General features: G+C 40.4%; 1 protein-coding gene across 1 annotated transcript in view; it reads left to right on the top strand.

The window, feature by feature from the left end:
- Positions 1 to 14,413, top strand: part of SAMD3 (sterile alpha motif domain containing 3) — a 39,465-nt gene extending 25,052 nt beyond the window's left edge. Inside the window, 4 exon segments of the mRNA XM_041733045.1 lie at positions 8,763 to 8,963; positions 13,140 to 13,311; positions 13,793 to 13,875; positions 14,100 to 14,413. Of these exon segments, the coding sequence (XP_041588979.1) occupies positions 8,763 to 8,963; positions 13,140 to 13,311; positions 13,793 to 13,875; positions 14,100 to 14,384 (741 nt within the window). The 3' untranslated portion in view covers positions 14,385 to 14,413.

Genomic DNA, 14,413 nt, shown 5'->3' with positions numbered 1-14,413 from the left:
GTCTGAAACATGGAGGAAACCAAACTGTTATCTTGCCCCACCCAGTGCGAAATATCCTATCAAACATGCTGTGGCAGGTTCTTTCAAGAGGTTAACTTGTGCTTTTTAAAAACCAAACCAAACCAACCTACATGATGTCCCAGACACTGATGCAGGGATTTAATGAATCCTGTAGGCTGTTTTTGTATCCCAGAGTCCTCCAAACACTCGCTAAGTGAATAAATAAATCGACAAACTGCTGAGTGTTTAAATTACTAACACGATACTTACGATTTATTTCCATCTTAAGACATTTTCTTTTCCTCCTTGTTGGGTATATATGTACCTCATAACTTTGAAAGTCATGAAGAAGTTTTGTGTGGTACCTTTCCTTGCACTAGAAGTGAGATGGAATCAAAAGTTCTGCAAAAACTGCTGAGAGGGCCAAATGCTAAGACTATCTCAAAGGCTCCTTTGGATTTCATTACTGTTTGCTTCTTACCGCACCTGACACATAATGATTTATTGAACAAACCCTAATCATTTTCATAGGCTTTTGCACAGATGTTTCTCTCATGGTGCAAAACTGAGCAAAACAGCAAACGTTGAAGAGAAATGTTGACAGTTAATTGCATTCTGGAGATAATGCAATTACTGCCATCGGCAGGTGGCAAATGCCCCAATGCTGTGAAGTCTTACCAGCACAGGGCAGAGTCGCTGCCCTTTCCCTGCCGGCCAACTGGGCCACACAACTGAGTGCTACACAGGGAGACCTTTCAAGGTACCTAGAGAAACCTCATTTCCACCGTCAACTGGAAGACAATGGAATTGAAAACAAGGATGATTGGAACGTGATATGCAGAAAAGCCTAGCCTCTAACGCGGCTGTGTCTAGCAGAAATGTAATACAGACCACATGTGTGGCTTCAAATGTTCTAGTGGCCACATAAAAAACAAAAGCAAAAAGAAGCAGGTGGAATTATTATACTAGTATATTTTATGTAACCCAATATGTCCACAAAACTATTTCAACATGCCATCATTATGGAAAATTATTGAGATGGTTTACCTTTTTTTTTTCTTTTCTTTTCTTTTTTGTACACAAAGTCTTTGAAATCCAGTGTTTCAAAGCCTCCATCTCCTTTTGGACTGGCCTCATTTCAGGTGCTCGGTAGGCTCATGTGGCCACCAGCCAGGTAACTCAGGGAAGGATGCCCTGCCGGGAATCAGAAGGCGAGACGACACCCTGGAGGTAACACCACAGTGGCAGGGAGCACAGCCGTCACTTGCTGCTGATTGGCAGAGCTCCATCCCCAGACCTGGGGATCGGACCTTTATGTTGTGCCTCCAAGGTAGAGTTTTAATGCTGTCCATGTAAGAACCACTGAAGTTCCAGGACAAGACACGAGCTTTGTGAGCTTGCTCAGATTGCAGGATGCAGAGCGGCATCATGTGTAGTAGGCGTCCAGGCGGGCTTCCCTTTGCAGCTGCAGGGCTGCAGCCCTGCTGGGCCTTCCTACCGCGAAAGCAGCCTCCGTGTTCCAGCAGAATCCAGGTTAGAGAGGGGCAGTCCTTGCGTGGGTTCTAGCCGTCAGCCGAGGCCCTCTGCGGCCCCCCGCAGCCCACTGCGGCCTTCCACAACCCTGCAGAGGAGGAGAAGACCCGCGTGAGCAATCGTCCAGTTTGCATTCAACTCCAGTTACTGTTCCAGCCCAGGTATTGATTCCTTAGGAGTCACAGTTCTCACCCGGGCCCTCAGTGTCCCTTCGTCCATCCCCATGGCCACATGGAGTCTGGTCCCTGCTTCCTGCCTTGTCCTTCCCCTGACCTCTGGGGCACATCCCCCGCCACCTCCCCCCATCCCCTCCCACTGTCTTTGCCCCTGAGACCAGATGCCCAGCTGCCAGCTTGCCAGCAGTTAGCAAGGCCGCCTGTCTGTATAGATAGCAGGCACTACCCCAAGACGGCCACCCTGTGCCCCCCTTCGTGCTGGTGACAGTCCTTCCCCTGTAACAGCCTCAAGGTGCTCGTCACTAAGCCTCGAAGCACAGACCAGACAATTTCCAGGTTCCTTCTGGCTCTAACGGTACATAAATCATGAAAAGGTGAGGATTTTATTTTATTTATTTATTTATTTTTTTTATAAATTTATTTATGATAGGCACACAGTGAGAGAGAGAGAGAGAGAGAGGCAGAGACACAGGCAGAGGGAGAAGCAGGCTCCATGCACCGGGAGCCCGACGTGGGATTCGATCCCGGGTCTCCAGGATCGCGCCTGGGCCAAAGGCAGGCGCCAAACCGCTGCGCCACCCAGGGATCCCCAGGTGAAGATTTTAAATTCCGATGCCACCAGCCGTTCCTTGGAATACAGTGCTTGGATCTAGGCTACGACCTTCCGACATTATGTTAGTCCAGCCAGGTAGGAGCTTTCCAGAAGCCCGACGCTCCGTGACATTTCATGAATCGGGCAGGGGTGTTGGGGGCACCGTTCAGCACACTGTAGGCCATGCATACTGGCCTCGGGCTGCCCATGTTACCCGTTAGAGAGCTCCCACTACCTTACAAGAAAATGAAAGCTGCTTATAATTAGTTTCCTTTTCCTTTTTAAAAATCAAGATTTTTCTTTTTATTTAAAACCCTTCATTCTGGGATCCCTGGGTGGCGCAGCGGTTTGGCGCCTGCCTTTGGCCCAGGGCGCGATCCTGGAGACCCGGGATCGAATCCCACGTCAGGCTCCTGGTGCATGGAGCCTGCTTCTCCCTCTGCCTGTGTCTCTGCCTCTCTCTCTCTCTGTATGACTATCATAAATAAATTTAAAAAAAAAACCTTCATTCCATACACTTGAGACTTGTAAAGGAACATACAGAGCATATGTCTAACTCATGACAAAACAAACACCAACTTGCAGCTTCGAGAGAACACTGTCCACACCGTGTGTCTGCCCATTATTCTTGCCCATCCCATCACCTGCTCTAACACCACTGCCCTGGACTCTGAATTTTAGGTTTCTCATTCACCTGCTTTTGATACCTGTGAATTTGCCACCTACGCCAGGTATCTTATATTATTGGGATTTGCTTGGTGGGCAGCCTACACAAGGATGCAGATGGTCATCAACGTTGACCTTTTCCTCCCTCAACATACTGGCTCTGAGACGCACCCGGGCTCCCTCGGTGTGTGGTCCATTCACTCTTCTATTCGCTTAGAGATCTACTGTGACAGCAAAACACAGTTTACCCGGCCATCCTCTTACTGATGGCATTTGCCGTGTTTCCAGTTCCTGCGTCCTGAGCTCGGCTGCCCAGCGTTCCTGTTGCGCGGCTGGGGTAGGGGTGCCAGCGCTTGGCCAGGGCATGGAGGTGGGGAGAGGCCAGCACACAAACACAAGGCCTGCACACATGCAGCAGTCGGAGCCCCCGCCTGTCCCCGGGAGAACACAGTCACACTCACCAGGCGCACCTGTCACCGTGTCCCCCGGTCCCGCCCCGAGGGAGACCCACTCAGACAAGGAACCGGGTACCTCCCCCTCCCCCAGGGAGGACGCCAGTGGATCCGGAGCAAAATGCGACTTGTTGCTATTCTGTCATCATTTATGGGGTTCATCGTCTTTCACATTCATAAAACATTCACCTTTCCCTCTCTGTGAGATGCCCACTCATGCCTTTTACCTATTTCCTTGGGGTTGCCCTTTTTAAAAAATTTATTCATAAGAATTCTTTACATGTTGCATTCCACTCCACCGGTTGGATCACTAAATATCTTCTACTTTGTGCCTTCCGTTGTGAATTTATGAAATCTTTTGACCAAAAGTTTATGATTTCAATGGAGTGAGATTTATTAATCGTTTCTCTTGTGATTAATACTTTAAAGAACTCCTTTCCTACCTTGAAATGTTAAGAATCATTTTTATATATTTCTTAAAATTTAAAGTCCTGCCTTAACATTTAAGTTCTTAAGCCAAGTGTAATTTCCTTTTGTATAAGGTGTGTGGTATGGATCTGTTTTCTTCTTCCTTTTTTCCCATATGGATAAACAGTTTTCTGTACTTTTTATAAAACAGTCCTCTTTCCCAGGCATTTGTGATGTCTTCTCTGTTCTTTCTAGAGATCTGCGTCTAGAAGCTCTGCTGTGTTGCCCCAGTTATCTATCCCTGCATGAACATCAACTTTCCTCATCTACATAGTTGTAAAATGCCTTGATACTTTTCAATTTCCATCACAGCCTAATTATTATCTTTTAAGGTGTGCCTTGGTCATTCTTGGGTTTTTAAATCTTTTATGTGAATGTTAGAATCAGCTTGAATTCTTAAAACATTGATTTTTTTGGGTTTTGATAAAAATATTGTTGAATCTACAGTTCCATTTGGAGAAAGGTGACTTCCTTAGGATTTTGAGTTTTTCTCACAGTGAACATGGTAGGTATATCTATTTATTTATCTTGATAATATTTTCTAATCATTTTATAATTTTCTCCATAAAGACCTTTATGGAGTATTTTTTATTAGTTCTATTCTTAGGTGCTTTACAGTTTTTGTTGCAACTGTAAAAAATTACATATTGTTTGTTAGCAAATTTGTATATTTATCTTATATTCAGTTGCTTTGTAAAACTCTCTTTAATAGTAATAAATTACATGTATGCCATTTTGAGTTTTCTCTTAATCAAATCACATAATTTACGAATGATGACAGTTTTGTTTCTATCTTTCCAATTTTTATGCCTTTTGTTTCTCTTTCATATCTTGCTACTCTGGCTAGGATCTCTTGTAAAAGGCTGAATAAGAATATAGTAGGCATCTTTGTCCTCTTTCTGATTTTAAGGAAAATTCTTTTAAAATTTCACCATTAAAAATGTTAGCTCTAAGTATTTGGTAAATAACTATCAGTCTCAAAAATTTTTCTTCTTATTTTGATGACAGTTTTTTTTTTTCTTTAAAGGGATGTTGAATTTTATACAATTTTTCTGCATTATTTGAAATATGGTCATTTAAAAGAACTTTAATTGGTTAATGCAGTATGTGATATTTATTCCTATTTAGATAATCCAGGTTAATTATAGAACTGTTATATGTCATATTTCTCAAGACCTATTTCTTTTTGGTCCAAATCTTTCTGTCACAGTGGCCCTAAGACTTCAGGGGTGCGTGGGTGGCTCAGTCAGTTGAGCATCTGTCTCTTGATTTCAGCTCAGGACATGATCTTGGGGTTCTGGAATTGAGTCCCGCATGGGGCTCTGTGCTCAGCAGGAAGTCTGCTTCTCTCACTCTGTCCATCCTCCACCGCTCATGCTCTCTCTCTAAAATAAATAAATCATTTTTTAAAAAAAAATCAGATTTCAATATGAAAAGTGCCTGAAATATAATGGGCAAGTGAATCATACTTCCCTTTAGTTTACTGTAGTTCCCTTAGTAATGTCAGACCAGTGTATTTCTGGGATAAGCTCAAGTTAGTTGTTCCTTATTCTCAGTATTTATGAATTTCTTCATGAATGAGACTGACTTGTAATGTCCCCTTTATGATGTTCTTTCAAGTTTGGGGATTCATAGAATGGATTGAAATCTTTCATAGAATTCCTTGTGTCCTCCCCCCCCCCCCGAATTTGTGAAATAATTTACATAAATTTGGAACACTCTCTTTTGAAAGTGTAGAATTTGTCTATAAAACCTTTAGGTCCTGGCTTTATATTCTTTGTGGAAAGACTTCTATTTTCTAATTAAGTTTATGCAAGATTATGGGAATTTCTTTTTAGTTGGTTTGATAAGTTATACTTTTCTAGAGATTTGCTCACTTTAGTCTGTCTTGCTAGTCATCCCATGTTCATAGAAAGTAGGTCTACCTGAAGTTTTCAACCAAATCTTTCTTCTTTCTTCTTTCTTTTTCTTTTTCTTTTCTTTTTCTTTTCTTTTTCTTTTTCTTCTTTTTCTTTTTTTTCTTTTTCTTTTTCTTTTTCTTTTTCTTTCTTTCTTTTTTTCTTTCTTCTTTCTTTCTTTCTCTTTCTTTTCTTTCTCTTTCTCTTTCTTTCTTTCTTTCTTTTTCTTTTTTGGTAGCAGGAGGCAGATTATTTATTTATTTAAAAAATATTTTATTTGAATTCTAGTTAGCTAACATACAGTGCAATATTGGTTTCAGTAGTAGAATTTAGTGATTCATCACTTACGTACAACACCCAGGGCTCACCATAACAAATGTCCCTCTTAATACCATCATTCACTTAGCCCATCCTCTGCCTACCTCCCTCCATCAACCCTCTGTTTGTTCTCTATCATTAAGAGTCTCTTTTTACAGTTTGCCTCCTTCTTTCTTTTTATCCCCCTTCCCATATGTTCATCTGTTTTGTTTCTTAAATTCCACATATTAGTGAAAAATATGATATTTATTTTTCTTTGACTTATTTCACATAATGTAATACTTTGGCTCCACCCATGCCTTTACAAATGGTAAGATTTTGTTTTTTTTTTTTTTTGATGGCCAAGTAATAGTCCATTATACACACACATACACACACTCACACACACTCACCACATCTTCTTTATCCATCCATCAGTTGATAGACATTTAGGCTCTTTCCATAGTTTGGCTATTGTGGATAATGCTACTATAGACATCAGGGTGTATGTACTCTTCAAATCTGCATTTTTGCATCCTTGGGGTAAATACCTAGTAGTACAATTGCTGGGTCAGAGGGTAGCTCATTTTTAACTTTTGGAGGAAGTCCACACTGTTTTCCAGAGTGGCTGCACCAGTTTGCATTCCCACCAGCATTCTACAGGTTCCCCTTTCTTCACATTCGCTCCAACATCTTTGTTTCCTGAGTTGTTAATTTTAGCCCTTCTGACAGATGTGAGGTGGGATCTCATTGTGGTTTTGGTTTGTATTTCCTTGATGAGTGATGTTGAGCATCTTTTCATAAGTCTGTTGGCCATCTGGATGTCTTCTTTGGAAAAGTGTCTATTCATGTCTTCTGCCCATTTCTTAACTGGATTATTTGATTTCTGGGTGTTGAGTTTGGTTAAATTCTTTATAGACTTTGGGTACTAGCCCTTTATCTGGTGTCATTTGCAAATATCTTCTCCCATTCCATAGGCTGCCTCTTAGTTCTGTTGACTGTTTCCTTCACTATGCAAAAGATTTTTATCTTGATGAACTCCCAGTAGTTCATTTTTGCTTTTGTTTCTCTTGCCTCTGGCAACACATCTAATAAGAAGTCGCTGTGGCCAAGATCAAAGAGGTTGCTGGCTAGGTTCTCCTCTAGGATTTTGATAGTTTCCTGTCTCACATTTAGATCACATTTTGAATTTATTTTTGTGTATGGTGTAAGAAAGTGGTACAGTTACTTTCTTCGGCTATGTTGCTTCCAGTTTCCCCAACACCATTTGTTGAAGATACTGTCATTTTTCCATGGATATTCTTTCCAATTTTGTCAAAGATTTGTAGACCATATAGTTGTGGGTCCATTTCTGCGCTCTCTGTTCTGTTCCATTTATCTATTTGTCTGTTTTTGTGCCAGTACCACACTGTCTTGATGACTATAGCTTTGTTTTTAGTTCAATAGAGCTTTGTTCAAGTTCAATAGAGCTTGAAGTCTGGAGTCCTGATGCCTCTGGCTTTGCTTTTCTTTTTCAGGATTGCTTTGGCTCTTCAGAGTCTTTTGTGGTCCCATACAAATTTTAGGATTATTTATTCCAGTTCTGTGAAAAATGCTAGTGGTATTTTGAGAAGGTTTGCACTGAATGTGTACGTTGCTTTGGGTAGTATAGGCTTTTTAACAATGTTCTTCCAATCCATGAGCATGAACTGTTTTTTCCATTTCTTTGTTCCTTTCAATTTCTTTCATAATTTTTAAGATTTCAGAGTACGGATCTTTCACCTCTTTGGTTAGATTTTTTCCTAGGTATCTTACTGATTTTGGTTTAATTGCAAATGGAATCAATTCCCTGATTTCTTTTTCTGCTGTTTGCTTATTAGTATATAGAAATAAAACAGATTTCTGTATGTTGATTTTATATGCTGCAACTTTGCTGAATTCATGTATCAGTTCTAGCAATTTTTTGGTGAAGTCTTTCAGGTTTTCTGCATAGAGTATTATGGCACCTGCAAATAGTTAAAGTTTGATGACTTTGCCAACTTTGATGCCTTTTATTTCTTTTTGTTGTCTGATTGCCCCTCAACAAATTTCTCTAGAAACACTTTTTTTTGTTTTTGACTCCTCAAACTTAATGTCTTAGACTTTTAATGAGTCTGTGAGGTATTTCCTAGCCATCCCACCTCGCCCAATTTACTCAAATTTATAGTAAATATAATTGACAGTTTGATTATTGTCACTAAATACCCAGTTGTTGTTTTGAATTTGGATTTTATCTCATGGTAGTGCAGCTATAAACATATTTACAAAGGAAAAATAAAACAATAGCAATAACAAGACCTTAATTTAAAACCTTCTTATCTCTTTTCATATTTAAATGAATAGAAACAAAAAACATTCCTGTTAGGTGTGAACCTTCTGGATAATCTAGGTTTCCACTAAAAGAGTATGTAGAAATGAAGTAACTCTTATATCTGTCAGGAGAAGAGATTGTAATTCCATAGTAAGAAATGAACTATCTATTTTGTTAAAGACTGTCCATTTGTTAACCACATCCAAGGCCAGGTGTAATCACACATGGCGATGCTCACCTGAGGAGTGCATTGAGAGCACAGTAACAACAGGCTATGATTCAATTTCTCACGGAGTGTTAAACTGCCACTTGGAAAAATGGAAATACTGATAATTCAACAATATTTTTCAGGAAGAAACTGTTTGTTTAGATTCTGAGGCAGATGAACATATTAACTGGTTCCAGCAAGAATATATGAAAACAGAAAAGGACTGGAGAGAAATTGATAAGAGGATGAGTCAGACTTTGGAAATAAGAAGAAAGTTGATTGGCAGCAGAGCACCTCTCAAGGACATCCTTAAGATGTTTCCTTTCCTGAAGTGCCCTTATCAGGTACCTTTATTTGCTTATAATATTCTCTGATTTTAATGTCCAAATGGATTTTTCTCTTTTCTTTTGGAGTGTAACAGTACTAATGATGGGTGTGGATCTCAGTAGGGTGCACAGGGCTCCACAAGCTACAACTGGGACCATTTGGTAAGGATTTTTGGAAGCATATTCTAATAACATGCACTGCCTGTCTTCAGATTTAAAGATTTCCCTGTCATTGAACACACTGTGGAAGCCGGAGGGGAGTGGGGGAGGGGGGACCACTACTTGGGGGTATATTGACAGTGTGAAACATTTTGCCTTGTGTGCATTTAGACAATCAAGAGAGTCTACTCAGAAATTGTTAGTATGCAGCATTACTCAAAATCTGTTTATGATCCCAAATAACTTCATAAAGTGGTCTTCTAATACATGAAGTTAAATAGGCAAATCAAATATCCTTCCATTTAGTTTACTCACGATGATCATTAGAAGCTCCTATTACAATGTTAGTGGAATGTTAGCCGAAGCATATAATAAAAGATCCATCAAGGTTTTTACCTGGGAACACATTTCGTGGGAGACTTCTGTGGGTGCCATCAACTATTTTGAAAATAATAAGTTGTATATGTTATTCTTCCTCCAAAAAATGAAAAAGAACCTGCCTGCATATTTTATCTTAATAATAGTCTCTAGCAAACATCTGAGTGCTTACTAGGCAGGAGGCATATTTTCAGGGCCTCACGTGGATGATTTTATCTATCCGTCTCTCAGCAACACTACCTTGGTTATTAGTTACTTTCTCTTCATCTTTGGGTTGCTAGGGACAGGAATAGCCAGGAGGCTTTGGCTATTAAGAGTAGGCCACACTGACACACCTGCAATATATTGTTTGAAAGCAAAACCTTGGGGCGCCGGGGTGGCTCAGTCAGTTAAGCATCTGCCTTCAGCTCAGATCATGATCCCAGGGTCCTGGGATCCAGCCCCACGTCCAGCAATCTGCTCTGGGGGGAGCCTGCTTCTCCTGCTCCCTCTGCCCCTCCCCCCAGCTCATGCTCTCTATCAAATAAATAAAAATCTTAAAAGAAAAAAAAAAGCAAAACCTTGTCAAATGGATTGCCTATAAACTCCTTAAGGGTAAAGAGCATATTTTAAACATCTTAGCTTTCCAAATGCCCTGCAGAACACTGCGCAGGCCACAGGAGTGAAATCATGATTTTCGGAGTGCTGGTTAAGTTAGTAGATGGTTGGGGTCTCGGTCTGTCTGGGCTGCTGTAACAAAAATACCATAGACCGGGTGGCTTCTAAAGGACAGAAACGTATTCAACAGTTCTAGGGGTGGGGAAGCCCAGGACCAAGACACTGGCGGATGTGGTGTCTGGGAGTTGGCTTTTTGGGTCATGAATGGGCCTCTCTAGCTGTAACTTCGCATGGCTGAAGGAGCGATGTAGCTGCGGGGGGGGTTGGGGGGGGTTCTCTCTTGTAAGGGCGGGACTCTCATTCATGAAAGCTCCACCCTCAAAGCCAGGCCCCTCTCAAAGGCTCCACCTCCTAATACCATCCCTCCGAGCATTAGGTGTGACATATGAATTTTGGGAGGACATAAATATTCAGTTCATAGCTGTTGGTGAGGCTGTGTGGACACTGATGTTGCAGCCTTAGGGGTCTTCACAGGGGTGTGGGGCCTGTGCAGGTTTAGTGATTAAAACAGACAAGCTGTGTGGTTCAGTAGCCTTTCAAAGAACCATAGCTGAGCATGAGTCTGGGGGCGGGGGAGGTCAGAGAGAGACTTTAGACCTAAGGCTGTGTCTCTCATGCTTTGTCTTAGGTCTCTTTTTCTCCCACTCCCTCAGGCATTTCATCCTTTCTATCAAAAATATGGATTGGGATATGGTTTTTGTAAGGACTGTACTAAAAATAAAGTCGCCTATCTATCGTTTTAAGCCTGAGAGTTGAATCTTTTAGATTTTTGCCGGAAGTACCTCCGTAATTAAGCCTTGTAGAGCCAGCTGGGATTTACAATTTATAAAAACCTTATTGTGAATAAAAGCAAGCTTGACCTCACTTACAAATACACAGCTGACAAACAATTCCTAAGCAAGATAGCTGCCCCTGCTGCAAACCACTCCCACTGTGAAGCCTGGTGAGCCCAGGGCGCTTGTGGGCACAGGTGTGGCAGAGGAGCAGCCAGGGTGGGACACTGGACCACGGAATCTACATGGATCCTGCTCACCACCTGCACTCATCAACCTCCTCCCTTCAAAACACTTTCAACAGAAAATGAGAATGGTATTTAGAAACTAAGATTTCAGCCCTAGGTGTGCTTGTTGCTACAGTGGTGTTATTGCTCTACGGTTTCCCACAGAACCAACCCGGGATACATACCTTTACACACGCACACGCACACGCACACACAGATCTGTATCGGTCCATTATCCACACATCAAGTATTAAAAACCATGAATTCACAATTGTACCTCCAATTCCAACCCAAACCAGAGGGCTTACTCCAATCAAACCCCTTTCCATACATTCTAACTCTCTTCAACAGCGAGAAACCAGGCACCCATTATCCTCAACGTCTTTATTTAGTTGTGCTGCCTTCCCCAGACTTTACACAGCCAAACTCCTGGCGGTGAATGATCAGTCACAGAAAAGCCCCTCTCTCCATACTCCACGTTTCATCCCACAGGTTTCTTATCTTCATCCCCTTTTTGTTATTCAGATTAATTTCTATTGATCTATCTTCAAGTTCATGAAACTTTTCTTTGTATTTCCCAATATGCGTTTCTCTATTCAGAGATGTTTTCATCTCAGTAGATATTATTCTCAAATCGATTTTCAATTTGGCTCTTTTTAAATATTTATCCCATTTCTCCATTGAGATTCCCCAGTGATGATACATGGAATTCACTGGTCTTACCACAATCCTAGATGAGTGGTCTTATTATAGAGAGCCGCCATGCCTTTATGATTCATGTACACATACACCCTGTTTTAGCTCGTTCTTGACCCTAGAAATTAATATAATTAGTGGTCTACTTCATGTAATTGAGAATCAGAACATTCATTGTTTTGTTGAGACATATTTGGGTAATGTTCAAATTTGGAAGAAATTTTAAAAGTAATAAACCCATTCAAGTAAGTTTAAAGCTATTGAATAGAAGGGCAGCAGTGTAATGTGTGTTCCAGTTTTCTGATAACTACTTTTGGACCCCGAGATGATCTACCTAAGTGTTCAAGAAATGAGGAGACCCTGTGAGTAGTACCCAACTTTTCTTTATAGAGTTTTAGGGAAAGTGATGATTTACATTAATTTCTACCAGTGCAGGGATCCCTGGGTGGCGCAGCGGTTTGGCGCCTGCCTTTGGCCCAGGGCTCGATCCTGGAGACTCCGGATCGAATCCCACATCAGGCTCCCGGTGCATGGAGCCTGCTTCTCCCTCTGCCTGTGTCTCTACCTCTCTCTCTCTCTTTCTGTGACTATCATAAATAAATAAAAAATTAAAAAGAAAAAAAAAATTTCTACCAGTGCAAGTGACAATGAATTCTTATAATGCTACTTGGTCAAAAAAAAGTGGGGAGGCAGTAGTGGTGGTGCAATTCTTGGAGCAAGAGAACTTGGCAGGAAATGGTGGTTTTGAGTAAAGGGTTTCCACATGGGTAAACTGGTTTGCTTCTACTTTGCAGTCAGATCTCCTACACTTAATTTTTTAGCTCACCACTTATTTTTGTCTCTAAGCCTCTCCCCTTTCCCTTTGGGGATCCCTTTGGGATGCTATGTTTAGGTATTTTTGAAGGTTTGCTTCTGAAAACCTAACAGTTTTTTAAAATTTTGCCTCTTCTTGGGTACCACCTAAAGAAATATAAAGTCCTAGAATCTTAGCTGGCAACCAAAAAGCCAAAATATGCATATATACATTGGAACCCCCATTTAGTTGAGTTTGCATGCAAATTTTTAATTCTGAGGTATAGAAGTTTGCTATGTCCATTATTTATCTTGTTTATCCTATCCATTTCAGGCTTTCATTCTTTCTTCCTCCTCTGTCTTTAAGTCTTTATTTCTCCTCTACAGCTACTCAAATATCTTGTTTACATTTTAAACTAGCATTAAAAGCTTAATATAATCCCAAAGAGTTATTTACTCCCTTACATTCTATACATTAATTTTTCTTATAATCTTTTTCTTCTTTTTTCTAGATGTTCAGAGAATTCCAACTTCTTACAAGAACAGATATTTATAAAAAAACAAAGCACATTTTGGAATCCTATTCAGAAAATATACTGACTTCTTTTTCAGTGGTGGACAATCCAATCAGTATTGCATTGCAAGAAAAAATGAAACAGCACACAGATGAAGACATGTTGAAACGTTAGTAAACCTGGGGGTGGGGCAATCTCATCTTAGTTATCTGTATAATTTACGATAATTAGAAAAGCTCTGTTTTGGAAATAAGTAATTCAGTGAAACAACATGCAGGATAAAAAAAAATGTCTCGAATAGGAGGAGCTGAGGTATAGAATTAAAAGTACAATTGATATTATACAATTATATTTAGAGAACTAGTAACCTGTTAATTTCATAATACCAATCACAAGGTAAAGCATACTAAAATCCTCCTGGCTGATGGACAGAGACTACAGGACTCTTATCTTCTCCTGGTCATGACCTGGAGGGCAGAACACGAGATGTTGGTTAAACGATTGTGAAACACTGATGCAAGAAGACTGGTTTATTATCTGTAGAAGCAAATGATTTAAAAAAACAACAACCATGTTTTAAGACTGGCTTTTGCTTATTAGTTGGCAAAACCTTATTTTTACTCGGACTTTAAGCATGTTTGTTTTGGCAGATATGAAGATGACAGCCACATGTTTGCTCCTACCAGATGTCTTTGGGGATGATCCCAGCCTGTTTGTCATTGTGAATGAGAAGGTATGCAGTACTTCCGTGATCACTGGGTTTGACATTTTACATCTTCATAAGAAAGCTTATTTGAAAACAGGGTGATAGTCTCTTTTGAAATATGGTTTGGTCATATTTACAAATATGCTGCAGTACAACAAGCTCATTTACTATAATGTTGTGGTTGAAGCATCTTTTAGTATTTAGCTACTTTCCTTATCAGACAGTGGTGACTCTATTATCCATTTTCTCAGGTGCAAGTTTCCACACCCGTGTTAGAAGTCAAGAATCCTTTCAACATTGATGTCTGTGAATTTTCTTTGTATTTAGAAAAAGAGAAGCTCACAAAGGTAGACGACTGTGTTACAGCCTTGGCTGCACTCATAGCTGCCTTCCATGTATTTGAAGTTGAGTGCCCGAGAAGACTGTCCCAAACTCTCAATTTCCTAGAGACACTTATTTTTGATATCCACCGTCCCTACTTTCTTTCTACGAAAGAAAAGATAAAGGCAATAGGATTTCAACATCCAGTTATGTAATGGCATGCCAAATATTGAATCAGAATTGA

This window comes from Vulpes lagopus, chromosome 2 (genome assembly GCF_018345385.1).
Source record: "Vulpes lagopus strain Blue_001 chromosome 2, ASM1834538v1, whole genome shotgun sequence".
In the NCBI taxonomy this organism is placed as follows: domain Eukaryota; kingdom Metazoa; phylum Chordata; class Mammalia; order Carnivora; family Canidae; genus Vulpes; species Vulpes lagopus.
Note: the sequence above shows the minus strand (reverse complement) of the source record. Positions and strands in the feature narration are given on the sequence as shown.